The 24,971-nt window shown below is 37.0% G+C and overlaps 1 protein-coding gene across 6 annotated transcripts in view; it reads right to left on the bottom strand.

Annotated features, from left to right (window-relative positions):
* Positions 1 to 24,971, bottom strand: part of DOCK3 (dedicator of cytokinesis 3) — a 581,779-nt gene that overhangs the window by 191,321 nt on the left and 365,487 nt on the right. For all 6 annotated transcript variants that reach the window (XM_032868163.1, XM_032868164.1, XM_032868166.1 and 3 more), the window contains exons 6-7: positions 15,843 to 15,991; positions 1,525 to 1,609 (exon numbers count right to left, since the gene is read on the bottom strand). In XM_032868163.1, the coding sequence (XP_032724054.1) occupies positions 1,525 to 1,609; positions 15,843 to 15,991 (234 nt within the window). The remainder of the gene's footprint in view (positions 1 to 1,524; positions 1,610 to 15,842; positions 15,992 to 24,971) is intronic.

The raw sequence follows: 24,971 nt of genomic DNA, 5'->3' as shown, positions 1-24,971 counted from the left end.
TGGGCTCCGTGTTGGACAGGGAGTCTGCTTGAGATTCTCTCTCTTAGAAAAAAACCAACCAAACAAAACACCCATATCCTTATCCAATCATGTTACTCCTATACTTACGTCAGACTGCTGGAGGGGCATTTTGGGCCTTACAAAACTCTTCATGATCTGACACTTGCCTCCTTTTGCACCTTACTATCCCAAACATTAACACATACTTACATGCCAAAGTTACCAAATACCTTATAGTTTCCTGAAACTACCACTTCCCTATGCAATTGTGCCATTTTGGAACATCTCTCCTTCTTGCTTGTCCTCTGGGTGAACCCCTGTCCACCCCTCAAGGCTCACCTTGAGTATTACTGCCACTGGAAGCTTTCACTGATTTTTTCCAGCCCCAACTAATCCATCACTTTCTCTAACATCAGTGAATATGCAGCACATATATGGCAATGGTTTGCTTGTGGTCTATTTGATCCGACTAGAATAGTTTCTAAACATGAGGGCCATGTATAGACTTCATGGGCAATCACCAGAAGGAACTGTCAATTCCCTAAAATTCAGTGTAAAACTTTGTACGCAAAACCACACTTGCACTGTCCTGGGAAGAATTGCTATCTGATCTTCATGACCCAGAAAGGGTTAAGAACCAATACCCCAGATGGTGATATTCTTGAGGGTAGGAATAAGTCTTGCTCATCTTTAATCTCTATATCCCATGCTTATCACAGAGTTAGGGTAAATATACACGAATGTTTTTATACACTAGCAAATACACATAAGCAATTGATATGTTACTAGTATATTATTTAGGCAAATTTCAAAGATCCTCAACCAGGCAACATCCTATCTTTGAACTTCCCTATAAAAATTACATTTTTTCTTAAAGAGAAACTTGTATTTCTTTCTAAAACCTGTAATTATCACCAATAAATACTTCTCAAATATATAACTCCTCAAAATGAGGTTTTACCCAGTCCCTTAGTCTAAGCTTAATAGTCACCTGAGGTTTCTGATGTTTGCTTTACCTCAAAAATTTTTTTACCTTTCTTCTAGTTACTTCTCATTCAGCCTGTAAAATGTAATCTTGGTCGTCAATTAATTCAGTACATTTTAATAACAGCCAATAGACAACTAAGGATATATCAGGTCGCTCTTAGAAATACTGACACATTATTTCCAGGCTTAATCATTACATTAACCAATAACTTGGCTCTTTACAGATTCAACTAGCTTCTTTTTTTAAGAGGCGGGAGAGACAGAATTTTGGTAACTGCTGCAGGCTGAAGGAGCTTCATTCACCAGTAAAACCAACAGATAAGTGATCCCTGGATATTATGGTACAGCCTTACACAGTAGTCCATTTAGAAAGCAAAGGTGGTATGTAGTGTCAGAATAAGGAATACCCCTTACACACATTGGGGCAAAGACAAAGGAACAACTTCATCAATATTGTTTCATAATGTTACTAGGGATAATAAAGGAGAAAAAAATGAGGCATGCAGGAACAAGCTTACCCTGTGTTAGATTTCTTACCATTTTATAGAGATCTGAGACACTAATCTGGTCTGAATCCACTACTTCAAAGTCCTTTCGAGGCACCAAGTCCAGGCCCAAATGTCTAGTAAAGAGAAAGAACACACTCAGCATGCCACATCCTCAGATTACTCATCTCTCCTTATGTGCCTAGAAGCTTGTCATGGCCATGACTTTGTGGCCAGAGACTGAGACATTACCCCGGCAGGGACAGGCTTTTGTCCAGTAACACCTAACTGTTCTCACCTTAAGGTAAATAAATGAGGCTGGGAATTTTAAAACTGACAATTTTAATCACTAAGCAGTTCTCCCTTGTGATGGTAAAAAGAATTCATTCAGCATCATGCCTTCAAGAAAAATATAAATCATAACAAAAGAAGTACTCAGTTCTACTGTCCTTGGGTAACTCCACTTTTCACATTTGGGCAAATTTATTTCCACCTTTTGTTCCACACACTACTCTACTAAAAGTATTAGGATCCCATCTTGACCCTGCAGTTTTCAATGAACATTGATATAATATGCCTTTTCCCACTTGATTATCAGCATCTCATTGTTAAGAATACTGATTTTTTTTCTAGTTGCAAGAGAAACTGTTGTGTGAACACAACTGTTTATTAATAAGTCAGTTAATAGTGCTAATGTTAGTACTGAACACTACATCTGAAACTAATGATGTATACTATGTTGGCTAATTGATTTAAATTTAAAAAAATAATGCTAATATTAAAGGATGGGGAGGTGGTCCAAGGGATTTGCTTCTTAAAAAAAAAAAAAAGAGTCTCCTTGAGTTCCTTAAGGATGCACTTTCTATAGATTATTAACAAGGCATGTTTTATTTTTCTCTTCTTCCCAATCCTACAAGTGTGTTCAAGGCTCAGTCATGCATTACTTTCATGTAATGCGTTTTTTAAATTCAATATATATATATTCAATTCAATTTTTTTAAATTCAATATATATATATATATATATATTCAATTCAATTTTTTAAATGTGTTTGAATTACAAATCTACTTGGGTCAAGTAGATTTGTAATTCAAACACATTAAAAAAAATCACCCTCCAAAATATATTGAACTCAAAGAAATGTATGTTTTAAAGATTTTATTTATTTATTTGAAAGATAGAGATCACAAGTAGGCAAAGAGGCAGGCAGAGAGAGAGAGGAGGAACCAGGCTCCCTGCTGAGCAGAGAGCCCGATGTGGGGCTCGATCCCAGGACCCTGGGATCATGACTGGAGCCGAAGGCAGAGGCTTTAACCCACTGAGCCACCCAGGCACCCTAAGAAATGTATGTTTTAATCTCATTTTAAATTTAATTAATACTGACACTGGTTATAGTGAAGACCTTATCACACATGAGCCGTATCTTTTTTTTTTTTTTTTCAGTTTACCAATGTGTGTTTCTTTGTATAGCCAGCATACTCGTGGAACTGGTTATTATTCCTGATACATTTTAAGTTCCTGGTTTTCTTCTCTCATAGGTGATGATGGAGGGTTTTACTTCTAAGAAGAAATCTTAGATGCTCTGTCCCTCCTTAAGTTCACAGACAAAAGGAAGCTAATAACATTATTTTCTAACTGGAAACGTCATTTGTGTAAAACACCAAAAGATCTACAACTGTCAATTTTTGAATCTCTGAAGATTAACTACTATTTTAAGAAACTTCATATGAAAATTTAATCAAAGAGTATTACTCCTAAAAAATACTCCAGTATCTGGAAGATCTGGTATAACTTGCAGAGGGAAGAATAAGAGATAGTGGTTAATGATTGATTAACTATGGCAGGCAGTATGAAGCAGTGTAAATAACTCCAGACAGCCAGAACTCTTGCATTCAAATATGGCACATAATTTATGTTCAGTAAATGTTAGCTCTTTTCTCACTTTCTAAACCTGGAGTCAAATGGAGTGAGGGGGTTGTGGACCTCGAAATTGCTTACAACAGTATGTGTGTGTGTGTTCACATATGATTTTTTTCTGAGGAGAGGGTCTATAACTCCCATCAGGTTTTCAGAGCTGCTCTGTGACCACCCTATACTCCCACACAAGGGTTATAAATTATTGTACCTGGGAAAAGTATTTCATAGGCAATGAAAGGAGAAGTATGTGTTTTTTCCTCCTCAACTAGGCTGTGAATCACTATTAACAAAACTAATTCTGCAGGCTCTTTCTGTGCCTAAAACTATACTCATTTAAAATAAAACCATGTGGGGGCGCCTGGGTGGCTCAGTGGGTTAAAGATAGTTTACAGTTTAACGGCAAAACCATGCCATTGAATCTCATTATTGAAGTTAATGTACTTAAATTGATAAGAAATATAATTTTTCTACCACTGGGATCCTGTCTTCTTATATAAAAACATACTGCATTTAGTCACTTCATATTAGCTATTATTAATTTCTCTGATATAATTTCAGGTCTCTGGCTTCCAACACTGACTGCAGGTAAAGGCAACAGTGTCATGGAAAGCAAGAGAAAGATGAAGCACATCCTTTCTACCTCTCTTGTCATAAAAATCAATTTACATCATAAAGATAATTTTTCAGATATGACTTCAAAGTACTTAAGATACTTTTATATGCATGTATAAAACAGTAGACAGATAAAAAATGACATTAGTATTAGGGAAATGGAATCATACATTTGATCACTAAAAAATATTTTCCAATTTTCTATAGGCAGCTATTGAAACTTTCTAAAATACAATGATGAAGAACCAAAATTCTATACATATTCTTTAACCATTAGTGCTCATAAAATATACAATAGTTTAAATATTACAATTAAGTAACAAAAAGGACTGAGTGAATATTCCAATCAAAACAGATATTTTTTCTTTTTTTTTTTTTAAATTTAAACTTTGTTTTTTAGTGTTCCAAGATTCATTATTTATGCATCCCACCCAGTGCTCCATGCAATATGTGCCCAGGCTCACATAACCGCCAACCCCCTCCCCTCCAAAACCCTCAGTTTGTTTCTCAGAGTCCACAGTCTCTCATGCTTTGTCTCCCCCTCCGATTTCTCCCAACTCCCTTCTCCTCTCCATCACCCAATGTCCTCTGTGTTATTCCTTAATGCTCCACAAGTGAGACCATATGATAATTGACTCTGCTTGACTTGTTTCACTCAGCATAATCTCCTCCAGTGCCCTCCATGTTGATACAAATTTTGGGTATTCATCCTTTCTGATGGAGGCATATATACAGAACACATATTTTCAAGACAAAAGCATTAGAAAAAAATCCCAGTGGACCTAAGTCAATAGGGCTGGGATTGAGTATACATGCTTTGTGGTTGTGTGCCACACAGAGCTATGAGCTGTCTAGCCTGGCACTTTTGTAAACTCTGTCTTTGCATTATGACACCCTTAGCTTGCTTGTCAATTCATCAATCCATGCATTTACCCATCCACTCACCCCACAGGTACTCTCTGAGGACCTATCATTTCCCATCAGTGGTCCTGGACACAGGGACCACAGCAGTTTTGAGCAAGCAAATATTCATACTCATGGAGTATGGAAGCAGTGTTTTCTATCTCCTAGAAGTCATTAGAGCACAGTACCTTTTAGTTTCTGGATTTCATCATTTTAGGAAATAAGAAAATTATTAGTGGGTGATCTGATAAAATGAAGACTGAGTTCCTTCTACTGAGATAGTCTTCAAAGGAGGGAGAGTAGTTTTCAAAACCTAAATTGGAGGACTGACCTCACTGGACAAAGGCAGAGATGCTATATGGTGAGAAGCCACACACATTCGTTACAAATTTCATTCTGGAAAAGAAACTTCTGGTTATTTATCCCTGTGGTTTAAGAATAGTGAACAGCAAGTGCAGAGAATGGTTAATTTGGTCTTTTCTCTGTTTTCCCAGCACAGGGAGGCAGGGCAGCAGAGTACTGAGGGGCATGGACCCTGATGTCAAACTGCCTGGTTTGCATTCTGGCTCTTCCACCATGCTACACTGTCCTATCTATTCTAACAGGCTGTTGCAAAGATCAATCCATGGAAAGCATTTAGCACACTGTCTGGCATTGTAAACTGTTACTGCTGTTATAATTATCATAATTATGTGTTACATAATTAGCCAAAATATGACCTAAGGTACAAGGACTGTGATCAAAGAGACACAATGCCTGGAAAAGAGACTCTTGAACAGATGGACACAAGCAGGAGGTATACATCTACGCATATCTATATACAGAGAAGTATAGAGCCGAGTCTTCAAAAGTGATCTTACTAATTGTTTAGGTGAACAGTCTTCACAAAAACATTTAGTGTTGTCTCACCACCAGCCATTGATCACTCACTTACTCATTCCAATAACTCAGTAAATATTTATTAACACCTACTCTGTGCTAGGTTCATGCTGAACTTAGTGACACATTGAATAAGAGATACTCCTGGTCCTACATTCTTTCAGGTGCACCTCTTTAAAGGCCCTGGATCTCTATATCAAATTCTTTGACTTTTATATTTCTTTAGAATGTTCTATATTCTATTCTATTTTCCTTTGTATCTTTTTCTTCTGTGGTTCCTCATCTGAACCACAGAACATAGAAAATAATATGAAGTTAATTAATTATAAACAATGGATATTTTAAGTTAGCAGGATTTGGTTCTCCCCCAAAATTGGTTCAATGGCTAGAGATATTATTTCCTTTATGCACCTAATGAATCATTGAACACTACACCAAAAACTAATGATGTACTATCTGTTGGCTAACTGAATTTAAAAAACAACAACAAAAAGTTTTCCTATATGTACTGGCTTTTCCTAATAGAGTAAAAAGAGCATATAGATAATAACTATACTAATGAAAGCATGCCTTATTTATATTTATACAGTAATGTAATAAGACATAAATAATAATAGCTACACTTTACTGAACATTTACTTGGGATAGGCATTTTATATATATCATCTTTTTTCCCTTTTTTAAATTAATTTAAGTTCTTTTCAGTGTAACAGAATTCATTGTTTATGCATCACACCCAGTGTGCCATGCAATACATACCCTCCATAATACCCACCATCAGGCTCCCCCAACCTCCCATCCCCTCAGATTGTTTTTCAGAGTCCATAGTCTCTCATGGTTCATCTTCCCCTCCAATTTCCCTCAACTCCCTTCTCCTCTCCATCTCCCCATGCCCTCTGTGTTATTTCTTATGCTCCACAAACAAGTGAAACCATATGATAATTGAATCTCTCTGCTTGACTTATTTCACTCAGCATAATCTCTTCCAGTCCCGTCCATGTTGATACAAAAGTTGAGTGTTCATCCTTTCTGATGGAGGCATAATACTCCATAATGTTTATGGACCACATCTTCATTATCCATTCATCCGTTGAAGGGCCTCTTGGCTCTTTCCACGGTTTGGCAATTGTGGCCACTGCTGCTATGAACATTGGGGTACAGATGGCCCTTCTTTTCACTACATCTGTATCTTTGGGGTAAATACCCAGTAGTGCAATGGCAGGGTCATAGGGAAGCTCTATGTTAATTTCTTAAGGTTTCTCCACACTGTTCTCCAAAGAGGCTGCACCAACTTGCATTCCCATCAACAGCGTAAGAGGGTTCCCCTTTCTCCACATCCTCTCCAACACACGTTGTTTCCTGTCTTGCTAATTTTTGCTATTCTAACTGGTGTAAGGTGGCATCTCAATGTGGTTTTAATTTGAATCTCCCTGATGGCTAGTGATGATGAACATTTTTTCATGTGTCTGATAACCATTTGTATGTCTTCATTAGAGAAGTGTCTGTTCATGTTTTCTGCCCATTTGTTGACATGATTATCTGTTTTGTGTGTGTTGAATTTGAGGAAATCTTTATAGATCCTGGATATCAGCCTTTGTCTGTACTGTCATTTGCAAATATTTTCTCCCATTCCATGGGTTGCCTCTTTGTTTTGCTGACTGTTTCCTTTGCTGTGCAGAATATCATCTTTAAGCAACATGGGAAGTAGGTAGTATTAGATCCATTTTATAATTGAGAAAACTGAGGTCCAGAGAGGTTAATGAAGTGGACTCTATTTTTAATTTCTTAAGGAATTAAAAGGGAGCAGAGGTGGGCTTGTCTCAAACTATGTCTGTCTTACTCTGAGCCTATGGTATTTCCAACGTACCTGCTATCTTTCTACTAATAACCATGAAAGTTAAATACTAATAAGTGACTATAATCAATTAAATAATAATAGTTTGAGGAATGATTTTGCGCAAATATATTAATACAGAAGGAAACATATGGATTGGTGAATGAGTAGCCCCTAGTCATAAGAACAAACCTATTTTATTACCTAGATTCACATTCACGTAGTGCCTGCCAAGTGCAGACATTGTGCTAAGTGCAGGGTATGATGATGAGCAAAACAGATGCACAAAGAGTGAGTGAGAGTGAGAGAGAGAGAGAGAGAGAGAAATTTACTCATCTCAACATAACTTCATGGAAGGATTTTGACACATGCACACTTTAAACATCATTATCTCAGACTTCTTGGATATAGCAATGTACTAATTGATGGCCACAAAACCCTGTATCAGAATAACTCTAAGAAGAATTTGTTGGAAACTTCTGGTAATTTCAGGTGTCCCAAAGCTGAAAAATATCACCACGTCCTTAAAGGGAAAGTACTGAGCCATAAGGCCTTCTGAGTCCTAGCTAAAAATCTACTCAGAGGAAACTTGTTGGCGTGAAGGAGGGGGTGGCAGTATTTTCTGCATATTATAACCCAAACTTCTGCTTGTGCTGCTTCCTCTAAAAGCAATTACCTTGGGGAAGGATAGAGACTATGGGGGAATAAAGGGACATGGGTGGGTTAGGATATATGAAAATCTGAGGGAGAGGGTACAAAAGAGAGGGGGAGTAGAGAGACTATGATAGAGGGAGAGAAAGACAATATAAGAACTATAAATTATATATTGATGATTTGTCTTTAATGTTGAAACTTCAGAATAAAAAGATATGAATTATTTCATTTGACCCTTAATCTATAGAAACATCATTCTAATTCAATAAAAGCTTGTAAAATGTTTATACCATATTCAAATCTGTACTTTCTTACTAACGATGAAATACAAAAATCTTATAAATTATTCTATGAATAAAGCCTTTCTTACTTAGTTATTTTTCTAAGGCAATCTCTTAGTTTCTAAGATCAATTAAGCTGTGTTGGTCCTAGGTTAACACAAGTTTAATTTAGTAGGTATGCTAAAGTAGTGATGAGATTAGAATGAGAAGAAACTTTTAGAAACATTTTTATGCAAGGTGTTGAAAATATTAACACATTGAAATTATATTGCTAGACAAATTGTTTTAAATCCTTGACAAAGTAGGAAAAAATATCCAGTGGAAAAAAGTCTCTCCAATAAATGGTGCTGGGAAAATTGGACAGCTATGTATAGAAGAATGAAACTTGACCAATCTCTTACACCATACACAAAGATAAACTCAAAAAGGATAAAAGATCTCAATGTGAGGCAGGAATCTATCAAAATCCTAGAGGAGAACATTGGCAGTAACCTCTTTGACATCGGCCACAGCAATTTCTTTCAAGACGTGTCTTTAAAAACAAAGGAAATTAAAGCGAAAATGAACTTTTTGGACTTCTCCAAGATCAAAAGCTTCTGCACAACAAAGGAAACAGTCAACAAGACAAAGAGGCAACCCATGGAATGGAGAAGATATTTGCAAATGACACTACAGACAAAGGGCTGATATCCAAGATCTATAAAGAACTCCTCCAACTCAACCCTCAGAAAATAGATAATATGCCAAAAATGGGCAGAAGACATGAACAGACACTTCTCCAAAGAAGACATACAAATGGCTAACAGACACAGGAAAAAATGTTCATCATCACTAGCCATCAGAGAGATTCAAATCAAAACCACATTGAGATACCACCTTACACCAGTTAGAATGGCAAAAATCAACAAGACAGTAAACAACGTGTGCTGGAGAGGATGTGGAGAAAGAGGAACCCTTTTACATTGTCGGTGGGAATGCAAGTTGGTGCAGCCACTTTGGAGAACAGTGTGGAGAAAACTTAAGAAATTAAAAATAGAGCCACCCTATGACCCTGCAATTGCACTACTGGGTATTTACCCCAAAGATACAGATGTAGTGAAAAGAAGGGCCATCTGTATGTCAATGTTCATAGCAGCAATGGCCACAATTGCCAAACTGTGGAAGGAGCCAAGATGCCCTTCAACAGACAAATGGATAAAGAAGATATGGTCTTGGGGCACCTGGGTGGCTCAGTGGGCTATAGCCTCTGCCTTTGGCTCCGGTAATGAACCCAGGGGACTGGGATTGAGCCCCACATCAGGCTCTCTGCTTAGCAGAAGCCTGCTTCCTCCTCTCTCTCTCTGCCTGCCTCTCTGCCTACTTGTGATCTCTGTCAAATAAATAAATAAAATATTTTTAAAAAGAAGATATGGTCCATATATACAATGGAATATTATACCTCCATCAGAAAGGATGAATACCCAACTTTTGTATCAACATGGACAGGACTGGAAGAGATTATGCTGAGTGAAATAAGTCAAGCAGAGAGTCAATTATGATATGGTTTCACTTACTTGTGGAGCCTAAGGAATAACATGGAGGACATTAGGAGAACGAAAGGAAAAGTGAGTTGGGAGAAATCAGAGTGGGAGATGAACCATGAGAGACTATGGACTCTGAGAAACAAACTGAGGGTTTTGGAGGGATTTTAGGTGAGTCTGGTGGTAGGTATTAAGGAGGGCACATATTTCATGGAGCAGTGGGTGTGGTGCATAAACAATGAATCTTGGAACACTGAAAAAATAAAATTAAAAAAAAACTCCATTGGTGAGGATGTAATTAACTGACTTATTCTTTGAATGGGAGACTTATATAGAGATAATGGCTAGTTCATTTGAGTACAACTTTGTTTTATGCCCTTCCCATATTTCAGCTTCTAAAAATATAAGAACACAACATTTTAAGTGCTGATTTTTACATGATATAATTTTTAAATTTTTACTTATGGAATGAATGTGCACATATGTAAACAGGCCAACAAGTATAAACCATATAAATTTAATTCTGGGCTCTTCAGTTTTTTTGGTCAAATAAATAAGAATTCTTTTTTTAAACAGCTAATGGTAAACATTTAATAGTACACATTTCATTAAAGGTCTAATTGAGGACATTAACTTAAAAATGAAGCAAACCTAGTTTGTACTGAACAGATTTTGAATTATAATTAAAATTATGCACCAATTCTTTGTTTTTAGCTTTTAGAAAACTGTGGTAAAATATGTATAATACAAAGTTACCTTTTTTTTTTTTGGCAGGTATGTATGTATGTATGTATGTATGTATTTATTTATTTATTTTTGGAAGCCTGTCTGTGTGCTCAGAGTCAAGCTCTGGGGCACGTTGCTTCTTTTTTAAAAAAAAAATTTATTATTTTTTAATTGCCATTTTAACCACTTTTAAAGTGTACAGTTCATTGGTGTTAATTGTATCCAGAATATTGTGCAACCTTCATCACTATTTCCAGAACATTTTCATTATTTCAAACAGAAACTCTGTACCTATTGAACAATTACTCCTATTTCTGCCCCCCGCCTCGTAACCTCTATTCTACTTTCTGTCTCTGTGATTTTGCCTAGGGTAGGTCCCTCATATAAGTGGAACACATCTTTTGTGTCTGGCTCAATAATATTCCATTGTAGGTATATACCATATTTTATTTATTCATTCATCTGTTCAATCAACACCAGGATTGTGTCCACCTTTTTGGCTATTGTGAATAATGCTATGAACATTGGTGCACATGATTCTGTTTGACTCTCGGCCTTCAGGTTTTTTATTATTAATTAATTATGAATTCTTAATCTCAGAAAACAAAAAAATTGTTGTATATAGACGTGGAGAGCACTGCATTTAATTTAAACTTTAAATAAAAGAGTATAATACCAGTTTACTTTCTATCCTTAGAAAATTAAAGTTCTAGTTCAGTGTTAAATCAGATATATACTATGGGACATACAGTGTTCACACTAGGAGAATAGAACAAAGATCAAATAACCCATAGACTAGAAATACTGGCAATAATTTGCTTGGTTTTAAGACTCACACTTAAAAATAATCAGAGAGATGGTAAGGTCCTGCCGAAAGTATATAGACTTTGGAATCAGTCTGGGTATAAAAACCAGTTCTGCCACTCACCAAGCAACAATGGAAAAAGTACTTTGGAGGCTCAGTGTCCTCATCAGGTAAAAGAGAACTCTTGTCTTGGAGAAGCATAATAGCATTTCATTATAACAATGCATATGTTAGAGGTACCTGGGTGGCTCAATGCATTAAGCATCTGACTTTTTGCTTCGGCTCAGGTCATGATCATATGGATTGTGGTACCCCCACATAGTGTTCTGTGAGGAATCTGCTTGAAGCTTCTCTCCTCTGGCCCCTCCCTCAACGTGCACATGTGCTCCATCCCTCTCTTTACTAAATAAATCTTTGAAAAAAATGCATATGTTAGGTCATGCACTTGCCACAGTTACACAAGTAGATGTACTCAGTAATTAATAACTGTTATTAATAGCTTCTGAAATAGGTTCTGACAAGGCAGAGCTATCATGTCTGTGTAAGGGGTTATTGAAAAGGCATAAAAGTTTAAAATAATGTATGATTAATATTTATTTACATCAATTAAAACATGAAAATAATTCCACAAACACTGATTGTTCATCTCCCACATGCCAACATATGCTAAGCTTTAGTGTTTTATGGCACTTACAGAAGTGCGGTGAGATAAGAAGAGTGGAACTCTCAGGGCATAAAACAGAACAATGGATACAGTTATCAGTGCTGGGCTACCGTATGGAACAAGTCTCCTTTACATAACCTAATGTACAAAGTGGCTTTATTTCTACAGTATACCATCTCTTCTTTTAAAGTAAGAAGGAAAATTTTTTAAAGGGTTAGTTCAAGTGAGAACCAGAGAATAGTCCTATCAATTCTGGGGGCAATAGGTCTTTTTTCTTTAATAATGATAGATGTACAAAGTTCTTATTCAAGTTTTTATATTTTCCACTGGTAATAGAGGGAAAAATGGAAAGAAGAGGAAGAGTAGGAGAGGAGAGAAGTGGAGTAGAGGAGAGAAAAGAGGGAAAATGATTCAGAGAAGCTGCGAGAGGAGGAACAGGGGAGAGGAGATGGAGAAGGGAAAGAAGGGAAGGGAATGGAACTACATCCCTGATTTTTATACTTATTACAATGGACATATAAATACTCCCCCTCACCATACATATACATTTTCCTGAGAAAAAGTTATTGATGAAGGTGGGATAACTCTGCAATTTACTTGATAGATATTTATTATGGTCTTTGCCTTTTTCAAATATAATTTGAACCATTTCTAAGCCATCAACTTTAAGTTTTCAGATTTGATTGCAAAATCTGATTGGTCTGTTCTCCAAGTTTTATTACAAAGAGATATTGATATTTCTTGAATATTTCTCTTCTTCATTTACAGGTAGGCACAACTGCAGTGAAACTGCAACATAATGACTTACATACAACTTAATATCATCATTTCAAGTTTAAAATTTGCTTGGCACATAGTAATGTTATTCTTGCAATTATTACTATCATTAATTTATTAAACAAATGGGATAATACCATTTTATAACATGGTACTCTTTGTGGCTGAGGAGACAGAATCAGTAGCTATGCTGTGAGCTAACATCCAGTATTTTGCCCGATTTTTATTGCCCAGAGTTAGATTTAGAGAATACTATCTGATCTATGGTACACCTGAAGTCACCTTATATTATACAAGGAGTCTGTGGTGTGTGCCAAGCAATCCTACTGGCAGTCAAGAAAGGGTGTAATTTAATGAAACAAACAAGGATAGGGTGCTGTCACTTCAAAAAGGCCACAAATAGCTAATTTAGGGTTGTATTTTTTTTTTCTTTTCTAAAGATGAACAGCACCCACTCTGGGTTGGATTGACTTGATAAGATTCTGTGTTTCCTCTTTTCCAATTTCCTCTTCCACTTTTGCAAGAACACATTCTCAAGTCCCTTTAGAAACAGGCCATCAAAAGTAACTTCCACATCCATGAATACTTTAAAATGGCTTTGGCTTGTCCTTCCACTTGATTAGACATGGCTCTTCATAAAATCCTGGCTGGCAAACCATTTCCCAACAGAATCTTGAATATTTTACTTCACTATATTCTAGCATCCACTGTGACCGAAGAAAATTTTAAGGTTGGTGTAATTCTTATTCTTTTGTAAGAAGACTTGTTTTCAGGGTCCCTGGGTGGCTCGGTGAGTTAAGCCTCTGCCTTCAGCTCAGGTCATGATTTTAGGTCCTGGGATCAAGCCCTGTGTCAAGCTCTCTGCTCAGCAAGGAGCCCGCTTCTCCTCTTTCTCTGCCTGCCTCTTTGCCTACTTGTGATCTCTCTCTCTCTCTGTCAAGTAAATACATAAAAACTTTAAAAAAAAAAAAAAAGAATTGTTTAACTGCCTGAAAACCCTTTAGGATCTTTTCTTCATCCCTGAATACTGAAATATCTTAAAAGGCCTTGATTTGGGTTTTGGGTTTTTCCCCCTATTCATTATACTAGGTATTTGGTGGGCTCTTCAAACTAAGACTCCTGGCTCTTCGGCTCTGGAAAATTCTCTTCTATCATTTCTTTAGAATTTCCTCTTTATTGTCTTTGTTCTTTTCCCAGAAATTATAATATCTGATGTGAGACAACACCCCCCCCCGATTAAACCTCTGTATCGTTCTTTCTTCAACCTTTCCCATCTTTTCCTTTATTTTCCCAGAGATAACATAATATTGTCTTACTGGTCTCATCTTGAATGTTTTAGTTTGGAAATCCCATTCTCCATTACCTTTTCGACGTATATTATTCTACATAATGGGTCTTAATTCTCTTTGAGGATGCACAGAGGATTTTTTTTTTAATAAATTTTTTTACTAATCTCTAGGTGTCTTTGGAGCCAGGTTATTTCCTGGGGGCAAAGTATTTTTGTTTATCCTGGTCTCTCTTCCCTGTTGAAAGATTTTTTTTTAAACACCTGGTGATACTGAATTGTCTATCCCAATTTAAAAGACACTAGAAACATGGGGAGTTCTCGCATACAGTGGGTGAATAGCAAGCTTCTCTTTGCAGTAAGTAGAAGGGATCTGATCATTATACTTTGGAACCCTTAAATGGCACAATATGGAGAGCTTTGTAATAAGGTTCCAGTGCACATTCTTGTTGCCCAATTCTCCCCAGACAGTCTTTCTTTGTATTTGTTTATCTGAAGGGGAAACAAATACCTGGATGCCAGTCTTTCTACTCATGGCAGCGGGTTAGTCCTTTTATATAATTTTAAGCAATTCTCCCTTTTTAAGTACCGAGGCACATTCCTATCCTCCATGGTTCTGCAAACTGCAGGACAGAACAGCTCTTTCATTAGCTAAACTTTCTTTCACATATACTGGGCTTCCTCCATGACTAAATACTCTAAATACTTTCCAGCTTCTAGCAATGATTTCATATATCCTATTTATTACTGGGCCCCCTACCATTCTTTTTATTTTTATCATTTCAGTGATGTCTTGAGAGGGGGAGGAAATAAAGACTTGTACCAAAATATATTTAAGATGTATGTATATCTTAAATAGGAAGCGACCTAGTCACTTCAAAGTTCAGTGAACTTGATTTTAAGATAATGAAACAAAATCACTTGAGAATTATATCAGTTTTATATCTAGGAAGAAATAAAATTTGAATACTATCTGCTCTAGCTTCCTATGCCAAAGTCTTAGAATACTATGAAAACAGCAAAGAATCATACTTACTACAGAAATGCAGGACTATTTTTGAATGACAAATTAGTTAAGAATATTTTGAAGTACTGATGTAGATAGGTCTCATTTGTAGTTTATTCAGATTAATTGTATGGCTATAAAATGTAAAAGACACAGAGTTCACATGAAAAAATAAAGATACCAAAAGATGAAACAGAAGTATACTCTGATTACTGAGATCTGGAATCAAGGATTTTGAGCTGGAAGAGACCTCAGATGATAATGCAGTCCAATTATTTAATTTTCCAGAAGTGAAAATAAAGACTGAGAGAGTTTCAATGTATAGAGCCAGTGAATGTCCTTTGCTAAACTAAAAGAAACAACTACTCAGTAAAAACGATCAAAGCTTGATGGAGAATATAACAATACCTTTTCATCACTAAAGAGAAGATTTGATCAGGTATAAACTCTGTAAGAATTGAGTTAACATAAATGTAACTGAAATGCCCAAATGATATTCATACTTACTCATTACCCCAGTCCAGGCGCACGGTGATATGCCGCTTAACCTCCCGCACCTGATCCTGAGTAAGGTGACCAGACAGTAGCTGCCTTCGAAGGTCAATAAGTTCATTCATCACATGGCGTAGCTTGTAGAAAAGATCTACTTTGTGTTTCTGAAAGGGCATTTTTGGTGTTGGATGAAATGAAAAAGGGATATGGAAAGAGAATGAAAAAAGAAAGAGAAAGAGTTAAACTATGAAAAGTGTTCATTTCTCTAAACCTCTAAAAAAGGCAATGTAAAGAGGAGCATATTTAAGAATCTTAAAACAAAGTCCTTAGTTTCTACTGTGTAAAAATCTCTATATAATGACATATAATGAGTAATATAATTGATCTGGATCATGCAAAGTACCATTTATCTCTACTCCATTCTGGACAATTCATTTTTCCAGTAAATCAGAGTTACTAAATGTAAACAAACAGAAAGTTAAACAGGGGCCTAGAGCTGTTTCCTCTATCAGAAGTTCCTATGTATAACATCTCTGATTTCTCTAAGGGATACTCAAGTTGGGGAGGGCAGAGAGAGAATCCCTTGCCCTACTTTGAAGGAACAAAGGTTTCAATAAAAAGCCACAGTCTCTGGAGTAATATTCTCTCCAGGTTTCCAGGCCTCATCTAGTTTTAATTAGCTTTTGTAAACAATATGTGTACCTAGTGTCACAGATTTCTAGTCTTTTAAGTTTAATAAAAAGTGTCACCTTATAAGAGTTAAGTAGAAACATCTTAATGAACTTAATTATGGCTATCATAGGGGTTTCAAACTTTATAGGTAAAAAATGTAAATGCCATGACAGTAGATGCTTGAGGAAAAAGATTTACTTAAGAATATAGATTTTAAAACTAAAGTCTTATTTTCACAAGTGCAATCTTGATTTAGAAATGTTAGGTTTCTGTTTCTGTTATAGAGAAGCATGATTTTATATGATAATTAAAAGTCTTGGGATGTAATTTAATTATAAAGAATGCTCTTTGAGGTCAGATCAACGTGTACCATAGGGTTAGGAAAGCCTCTATCTGGAAATACCCCTAAAAAGACCCTTGCCAAAATAAGCTTAAGTAAAGTAACTATAAAAAAATTAATAATAAAGTAAACTACAAACTAGCAGAATTAGCTAATATTCTTAGGTGGCAGTGATCTTATAATTAAAACATTCAGGACATCATGCTACTTAGAAATCATCTAATGGAGCATGAGACCTTTAAAGGCCCATCTCATAGAGAAATTATTTTTAAGTAGAAAACCTTAGGAATCATGCACTCTAATGACATCATTTCAAATAGCATGCGGTCCCTTCTCCACTTGATGATCACACGGAGAAAAGTTAAGTACCTTGATGGCACACAATGCTGGCAGAAGGGCAGAACTCACAAATTCTTGCCAGTTAAGTAACAAGGACTAAGCAAATTATATCATCTGGAAAATTGAGATCTTAAGGTAAGCAATAAAGGCAATGTGGTCTTTGCTGTCAGGACATGCATTTTTGATAAAACAGGGCCACCTATCTAAGTTTAAAATAGAAAGTTATTTTCCCATCAAATCATACACAGTAATCTATTGCATACACACATAAGCATTTATTCATTCACTTGATTTACAAATGCTTATGGAGCACCTGATGGGCACTATCACTTTGTTGTGATCCAAAGACCCTACTTCCGTGGTTTCATTCTAGAGAGCAGAGATGTACCAGAGACAAATACGTAATGGTGGTGTTAAGTTCCAAAAAGAAAATTAAAGCAGAGTGGGGTCAGAAGGTGGTCAGTGGTGGATTCGCTGGGGCATGGGGAAGGTACTGCTTCAGGTAGGGTGGTCAGGGAAAGGCTTCTTTAGAAGTAGAACTTTAAGTAGGAACCTGAATGAAATAAGGGGAGAGCATTTGGGAAAACTGGCGAGTTTATTACACTGTTAACTAATTGGAATTCAAATGAAAACTTAAAAAAAAAAAAGGGAAATTTTAGAGGCATAAGAAACAGCAAGAACAAATGCCCTGCTGTGGAAGTGAACTTGGCATGTTCATGGAAAACAGAGAGGTCAGTGCACCTGCAGCAAAGTGAACAAGGGGGGGAGAGTGGTGGTGATTCAGTCAGAGAGACAACAGGGACCAGATTAGGCAGGACCTTAATGTAAGCCATGTGAAAGAGTTAGGCTTTCATTCCAAGCAAGATAGGAAGCCACTGGAGATAGGGAGCAGAAGTCTGATGTGATAGGACTTAAAGCTTGAAAGCATCACTCTGAGTGAAAATAGACCATGAAAAAGCAAAGAGGAAAGCAGGGGTTCCAGTCAGAAAGCTATTTATTACAACAATCAACAGGATGACAGTTGATTAGAGAAAGGTAAGAATGGTAATGTAAAACTTTGAGGACTTGGAGATTAGACATGTTTTGTATGTAGAGCTGTTGGGACCTGCTGATGGATTAGATGTGGGATATGAATGGAGACAAGGATTACTCTTTTTTCCTGGCCTGGGGAACATGTCTGGAGGAGGGAAACAAGGTTCAATTTGGACATGCTAGGTTTGACATTGAGTTCCAACATTTACAGACCAGGAAAGTGAGGAGTATCTAGCACAGGAAACTAAGAAGGAAAAAGCAGTGAGATGACAGGAAAAGCAGTAGTGTATTGAATATAATAGGGTTTTAAGGAAGACTGTCAAATGCACTGAGAGGTTAAATAAAATCTCAATTTAATTTAATTTAATTTAATTTAATTTATATTTATTACTGAGAGTTAGCCACTGTATCTGGCATTGTGGTGGCCATCCTTGACTTCTATAAGGGCAGTTTTTAATTCAAGAGTAATGGGAGAGAAGGGAATGGGAATAGAGTACAGACAGCTCTTTTGTAGAATTTTCGCTAACTGGAAGCACAGAAATGAGGTAGTAGAACAGTGTTGTGCAATCACAGGAGGGTTGTTGTTTTTTTTTAATGAGACAAAATTTCTGGCTATTTTTATGCTGAAGGGAATGATTTAATAAAGGGAAAAATTTGATGATGCAGGTGTTAAGTCCTTTAGTAGCCAAGAAGAGATGGGTCCCAGGTCAAAAGGGAGGCTCTGTTTAGGCTGAATAGTCTATATATTGTCATAGAGGAAACACAAAGAATTCAGATAACGACACAGGCATTTGGGATATTGGGTGACAGGGGAACTAAATTTTTCCTCTGGGTGCCTTATTCTCAAGGAAATAAGAAGTAAGTTCATCAGCTGAGAGTGAATAGGGTGGGAGGGGTTGTTGGAGATTTGAGACTAGAGAAGATGTAAAACAATTTCAGAGGGAGTAGTAACACAATCTCAGCAGGAGATAGGTAGTTCAACTGACAGATGGTTTTGAGATTTGTGAACACTAATTAAAAGTGTGGTTATATGTATTTTTTAAAGCCAAATGTAATGATGTATATTAATACCAAAATATAAGTATGTATGTAGGTATATGTATGTGTATGCATGTATATCTATGCACAAATACACACATGCACATACACAAAATATTTATGTAACATATACATGCACACATATACAATAATGATGCCAGAATATACTAATATAGTCTTTTAAAGAATTAAATAGTCATTTATTAACCAAGAATTTTTAACAGATTATACTATCTAAAGATGACTACAATTCCTCCCATGTACTATTCTGCAAAAATGTGACCCTCACACTCCTCCAGTATGAGATGGAATCTGTTTCTTCACACTTTTGAATCTGGGCAGTCCCTGGGAATGCTCTAACCTATCGAACACAAGCCCAGGGAGCTAAAGGTGGTTCTATAAGCAGCCCTTCACTTGTCTGGCAGCTTCAGCCTCCTAACCCTTGGAATACACACTCTTTCTGGGAGGTTTGCTCTCAGAATCCAGCTATCCTGCTGTGAAAAGCAAATGCTGCATGGAGAGGCCACAAGGAGACACTCACTGGAGTGTAAGCCGTCCCAGCTGTATGAGTGAGGCATCTTAGCTGCTGTGCCTAGCCCAGTAGAACCTTCAGGGGACTGCAGCTCCTACCCAAATCTGACTGCAACAGAATGAGAAATCCTATGTGAAATCTACCCAACTGTGCTCATTCTATCCAAAGAAGAATGAAATATAATAGATAAGTGCTGTAAGCTACTAAGGTTTGGGATAGTTTGTCAGGTAGATAATCAGAAAAACTGTATAGTATTTTTTCCAAGTAGAAAAATCAGTTATTATTTCTAATTATATGAAGCTGGGAATGCTAACCCTGCACTAAGAATGAAATGGGTCACATAATTAGAAAGTAGAACAATTACTACAACCAATGTGGTGTTAATTTCTTTCTCCAGTCCAACCTAACAACCTCTTTGACCAGAGGCCTTAGCACTCAAGGTTGCTCCACCAGCGCCACTATGACACCACACTACACTCTTGTATCTGCTACCAGCAGACACACACCAATCAAGGGGAGCAATCTGGAGCAACCAGCCGCAGAGCACACAATTTACCTAGGATCACCCAACACCACAGGATAGCTGAATGCCCCCCTCAGGCTGAACAATCCTATTCTATTGGGGATCCTGCTCCTCAGTAGATTAAAATAACAGTACAATTAGGTTGGTGGTAAGGTTTAGCTTTCCTGCACAATCATTCGTAGTTCCTGTCAAGCTAAAATAAAAGCAGGAAAACGTAAAAAGAAAAACAAAAAGAAAAAAGAAATCTATAGTCCATCTTAGCAACATGCTCAGCCTCTCCAAAAGCTCTATAGTCTAATATTTATCAAGAACAGTCACAGAATGTTTGGGAAGTATATTGAACAGTCAGCAGAAACTATAAATTTAGAATAATTAAACTACTCTGCAACCACATGCCAAGCAGAATTTGCCTCACCACTGTGAAAGAATCTCTGGAACTCTTCAGGAAAAAAATTTAAGTTTTAATTCTCCTGATCTTATTTTTTTAAGATTTTATTTTATTATTTTTAAAGATTTTATTTATTCATTTGAGAGAAAGGGAGAGAACATGAGGGGAGGGGAGAAGGAGAAACAGACTTCCCAATGAGCAGGGAGCTTGACACAATAAGGGGCTCAATCCCAGGACGCTGAGATCATGATCTGAACCGAAGAAAAGATGCTTAACCAACTTAGCAACCCAGGTGCTCCGTAACAGTCCTGATTTTAGAATTATTTTTACTAAACTGCTTGTAGCTCAATGTGGAAAGAAAGGCTGTGCTGCAATGATGCTTCTCAGTTAGCAAAGGAGCAAAGCTGTTGAGTGCCCATCACCAAGTATGCTAGCTTTATGTTAAAATTACACCTGTACAAAGACTGGTTAATACATGCTAATGAAAGATTATAAAAATCAAACTTAAAAATTTAAATTTTACATCAAATGTAATTTAAAAATTACATCAAAAGTACTACTAGCCTCAAAAAGAACAAGTGTCCTTGCACTGTAATTATAGCAACTAGAATAAAACGTCTTAACAACAACAACAAAAAGAACAAGTGTCCTGCCATGAGTACTAAAAAATTTAGGAAAATTTTGAAAACCAATTTTAAGTTTTTAAAAATTTTTTATTATGTTCAGTTAACCATTGTTAGTTTTCTTTAAATTATTTCTTCTCAGCGTAACAGTATTCATTGCTTTTGCACCACATCCACTGCTCCATGCAATACATGCCCTCCCTAATACCCACCACCCGGTTCCCTCAGCCTCCCAGCCCCCGACCCTTCAAAATCCTCAGGCTGTTTTTCAGAGTCCACAGTCTTTCATGGTTCATCTCCCCTTCCAATCATTAGTTTTTGATGTAGTGTTCAGTGATTCATTAGTTGTGTGCGACACCCAGCGCTTATCACAACACATGCTCTCCTTAATACTCATCACCCAGTTACCCTATCCCATCACCCTCTCCCTTCTGTAACCCTCAGTTTGATTCCTAGAGTCCAGACCAATTTAATGGAAGTTAAACACTGCATCTAAAGCTCAAGTTGTTAAGAGCAGATTCCCCATCTCTTTCCATTTTGTTTTACTTCTTACACATTCTTTTATTTATATACAGGGAGATGGCTTGTTTTCTCACTTTATTGTTTGAAAACAAACTAATTTTAAGAACTTGAGTTTAGGGACACCTGGGTGGCTCAGTTGGTTAAGTGTCTGCCTTCGCCTTAGGGCATGAGCCTAGGGTCCTGGGATTGGGGCTCTGCATGAGGCTCCTTGCTCAGCGGGGAGTCTGCTTCTCCCTCTCCCTCTGCCTCTCTACCCAATCCTGCTCTCTCACTCTCTCTCTCAAATAAATACATTTACAATCTTGAAAAAAAAAACCTCCAGTACTTTTTTTTATCCCTGCTAAATAAAGTCTCTTATCATGAAGTAACCTCTAATCCTACTCAAACTGTTTACATTATACACTGGAGCTCTAGAACTCATCCCAGTATAATATAAAAATATCTAAAATGCAGTACTTGCAACCCCAATGACTCCTCTGCCAAAAATATCTTTAAGCCCAGGAATTTAGACTGTCATTTTAGGTTGTTCCACAACATAGCTGGGCAAAGCTTGAAATTGAGTTCAAAAGAAATTTATGTAAAACAAAACAGTATCTAAGTCCTAGCTATTTCACAATGATCTTGAAGTACATATTTGAAAGAAATAAAAATAAAAAGCAGCAATGTGGAATTTCTTTTTAAACTGTTCACAAATATGGGGGTGTACCTAAACAATCTATTTGCCTGGCATACGTGTTTATTCCTTCACCTCTGAGGGGCCAGGATATCTTTCTCAACCCAATCTGTTCTCAACCCAAACATATCCTCCCTCACAGACTTAAAGATAACCAAAATAACACCCTTTGTGGTGTCAATCTTCTTTCATGACACAAGTATTTGCAGGAGAGCTAAGACTTTAGAAAATTCTTTCTACTTTAGCTTAAATAAGCTGATCATATTCTTTCCCTAGAGCAGGTAAGACTCTTGATAAGAAGGGAACAAAGTCAAGTGAAAGGTAAAGAAATTATTAGTGATACCAAAAACAGAGATGGCAGTTGCTGATGTCAAGGGCACCCATTCACAATGCTGAACAGGGTGAATTTACCTGACAGTGGGCTGGGGACAGCTCAGGCATTCTCAGGCTCACAGGTAGCCATTCTACACAAGACAGAACAAACCTCTGCTTAAAGACAGCATTTAATCTGTCCCCTCGAGACACCTCTTCTTACATATAGAGACCAATAATAAACCAGCCCCAGTCCTCCCCATGTACAATTATTCCTTCCTTCAAATGCTGAGGATAAAAGCTGCAAAGTAGGCAACTTGGCAGAAAATAAAAGACTGAAAACTGAGGCCCGGGGACAAGGAGGGGGGAATACAGTTGGGGAGGGTGAGAGGGTTGGAGGGAAATCAGTAAGAACCAAGTCTATTATCTATACAGAAAGACTCGGGGATTGGAGGTACCAGGAACCCCTGAAAGTGTGTGTTTGTGTACGTGTGTGTGTGTGTGTGTGTGGTGGGTCTGAAGTGTGTACCTGGGGAATGGAAAGAGAACTGGTTATAAGTCTTTTGCAAGTCTTTAAGACTCTTAACTATAGAGAACAAACTGATGGTTATCAAAGGGGAAGTGGGTGGGGGATGGGTGAAATAGGTGATGGGGATTAAGAAGTGTACTTGCTGTGATAAGCACCCGGTGCTGTTATGGAAGTGCTGAATCACTAAATTGTACAAATAAAACTAATATTACAATGTATGTTAACTATTTGAATTTCAATAAAAAATTAAAAACAAATAAAAAGATGAAATAGAGTTTTCTAAAGTAAAAAAAATTAAAGAGTCTACTTTTTTCTATTAAAAAAAAAGTCTGTAAGACCTTCACTTCCTTATCCCCAACTCTATTCTGCCAGGCTTACTCCTCTGAATACCTTTTTCATTTTCTTTTTCTTTTTTTTTTAATTTTTAAAATTTTTAATAAACATATAATGTATTATTATCCCCAGGGGTACAGGTCTGTGAATCACCAGATTTACACACTTCATAGCACTCAACATATCACATACCCTCCCCAATGTCTATAACCCCACCACCCTCTCCCTACCCCCCTCCCCCCAGTCACCCTCAGTTTGTTTTGTGACAGTAAGAGTCTCTTATGGTTTGTCTCCCTCCCAATCCCATCTTGTTTCATTTATTCTTTTCCTACCCCACCAAATCCCCCATGTTGCATCTCCACTTCCTCATATCAGGGAGATCGTATGATAGTTGCCTTTCTCCGATTGACTTATTTTGCTAAGCATAATACCCTCTAGTTCCATCCACATCATCGCAAATGGCAAGATTTCATTTCTTTTGATGGCTGCATAGTATTCCATTGTATATATATACCACATCTTCTTTATCCATTCATCTGTTGATGGACATCTAGGTTCTTTCCATACTTTGACTATTGTGGACATTGTTGCTATAAACATTCGGGTGCACGTGCCCCTTCAGATAACTATGTTTGTACCTTTAGGGTAAATACCCAGTAGTGCAATTGCTGGGTCGTAAGGTAGCTCTATTTTCAAATTTTTGAGGAAACTCCATGACGTTTTCCAGAGTGGTTGCACCAGCTTGCATTCCCACCAACAGTGTAGGACGGTTCCCCTTTCTCCGCATCCTCACCAGCATCTGTCATTTCCTGACTTGTTAATTTTAGCCATTCTGACTGGTGTGAGGAGGTATCTCATTGTGGTTTTGATTTGTTGAATACATTTTTCCATGTGATAGTTTACTCTCTACAGAGGTTGAAGCAATGTCTATACATTGGAGGCACCAAATAGAACTGATGATGTTCAATGTAGAGAAATTAAAGATTATGTAGTAAACAATGGGACCCCTGGTGCCCTTCCCAAATGAAGTCCCAAAATGCTGACAGCCAGGCTTATACCTTCCTAGGAAGGAATATGCAATATTTCTCAGTAGGAAAAAATTTGGCCCAGAGGAAAAGACTCAGAAATACTGATAGTTGCTCTCCTTCTCCCACAAAAATTCAGCTCCTCTTTGATCACCTATAGTAATGTCCACTGGTTAGTCAATACTAGCACCATTCACAGAGCTTTTTGGTAACTCTTTAATGCCTCATTCTTAAATATAAATAGAAAAGAATAGCATATAATG

Source organism: Lontra canadensis, unplaced genomic scaffold (genome assembly GCF_010015895.1).
Source record: "Lontra canadensis isolate GAN:19392208 unplaced genomic scaffold, GSC_riverotter_1.0 scaffold35, whole genome shotgun sequence".
NCBI classification, from domain to species: Eukaryota; Metazoa; Chordata; class Mammalia; order Carnivora; family Mustelidae; genus Lontra; species Lontra canadensis.
Note: the sequence above shows the minus strand (reverse complement) of the source record. Positions and strands in the feature narration are given on the sequence as shown.